The 1,436-nt window shown below is 43.0% G+C and overlaps 1 protein-coding gene across 1 annotated transcript; it reads right to left on the reverse strand.

Annotated features, from left to right (window-relative positions):
* Positions 1-241: 241 nt before the first annotated feature.
* On the reverse strand, positions 242-1,219 carry LOC118988154 (olfactory receptor 11G2-like). The gene has a single exon (XM_037047574.1). It carries the CDS (start codon positions 1,202-1,204, stop codon positions 242-244), a length of 963 nt encoding a protein of 320 aa, XP_036903469.1. The 5' UTR covers positions 1,205-1,219.
* Between the last annotated feature and the right edge of the window lie 217 nt (positions 1,220-1,436).

Consider the following 1,436-nt stretch of genomic DNA (forward strand, 5'->3'; position numbering starts at 1 on the left):
AATTGGGTTTCTGTTCTCTACCTCCCCAACTAGGGTGATTTAAGCTATGTATTCTTTGGTTAGGGAGGAGAGGTATGAACCATTTGCTCTCAGGTGTCCTTGCTCCTCAAGTGGAAGATAAGGTTTTGCAATTTCCAGCTGGCTGTAAGTTGTTCAAATTGTTTGTCCTTCTTTAATTCTCTTGCTTCGGTTTCTCAATTCTACTTGCCTAGGAATTTTCCTAGCGTCTTACTATCTTGCCTCATAATTTTCCAAGATTCTTGTTGTTTAACACTTTTTGTATTCCCAGAAATTTCTGCAGGGCCTTTTTTATATCTTTGTTCCTAAGACTGTATATCACAGGATTAAGAAGGGGGGTTACAACAGAATAAAACAGAGTCACAATCTTCTGCATTCCAGTGTCATGCTCAGATGCTGGGCTCCCGTACATGACCAGTACTGAACCATAGAACAGCGAAACCACAGCCATATGAGACCCACAGGTGGAGAAAGCCTTTCTTTTCCCAGCTGCTGAAGGGACATTTAATACAGCTCTTAGGACCAGAGCATAGGACATCATGATGAAGAGAAAGAAAACGATGAGGGGCAGAAGACTTAACATGGAGAAGACTAGCTCCACCACAGGATCTTTTTTGCAAATGAGTGCTAAAAGAGGGCCTGGGTCACACAGAAAGTGGTCAATGATTCTGGAGCCACAGAAGGGCATTTGAGAGATGATGATGATAGGGATCAAGTACCAGAGGAATCCAAGTACCCAGCAGGCAATCACAAGATTGGTGCAGAGACGTCCAGTCATAATGGTTGGATAGTGTAGAGGTCGGCAGATGGCAAGGTATCGATCAAATGCCATAATAGCCAAGAAAAAGCATTCCGTAGAACCAAAGGAGAAGAAAAAGTAGAACTGAAGAAAGCACCCAGAGAAGGAGATGACTTTGGTGTCAGAGAGAATGTTGGCCAACATGTTGGGGACAGTGGAGGTGACATAGCAGATCTCTAGGAAAGAGAAGTTGGCGAGCAGGATATACATGCGGGTGTGGAGTCTCTGATCCCAGCGCACAGCACAGACGATAGAACCATTGCCCATGAGGGTCAGGAGGTAGACAACAGACAAGAGCACAAAGAGGAGAACCTGCTTCTCCCTGGGGCAAGGGAAGCCCAGGAGGATGAAGCCAGTGATTGTGCTGGAGTTGTTGAAAATTTTCATGGGTCTCTGATCTGTAAAATGACCATAAAGTCATGGAATGATTATGTATCTGTAGATGGGGACCCACGTATGTATTGAAACTACCATGGGGAATGTAATAAATACATATATTAATAGTACTATTTTGTCTACACCTGAAATACTGTTCTGGCTTAGTTGTTGGAGTGTAAAAACACTAGAAGTCAATGAATATAAACAGAGATGCTTCCTTATTGTGAAATATAAGGAAACA

This window comes from Sturnira hondurensis, unplaced genomic scaffold, assembly GCF_014824575.4.
Source record: "Sturnira hondurensis isolate 20B ecotype Veracruz unplaced genomic scaffold, ASM1482457v3 Scaffold0006081, whole genome shotgun sequence".
Classification (NCBI taxonomy): Eukaryota; Metazoa; Chordata; class Mammalia; order Chiroptera; family Phyllostomidae; genus Sturnira; species Sturnira hondurensis.

What these genes read in the sequence shown, in the direction of transcription:
- LOC118988154 (XM_037047574.1), bottom strand. Translation starts at nt 1,204, where the DNA reads ATGAAAATTTTCAACAACTCCAGCACAATCACTGGCTTCATCCTCCTG.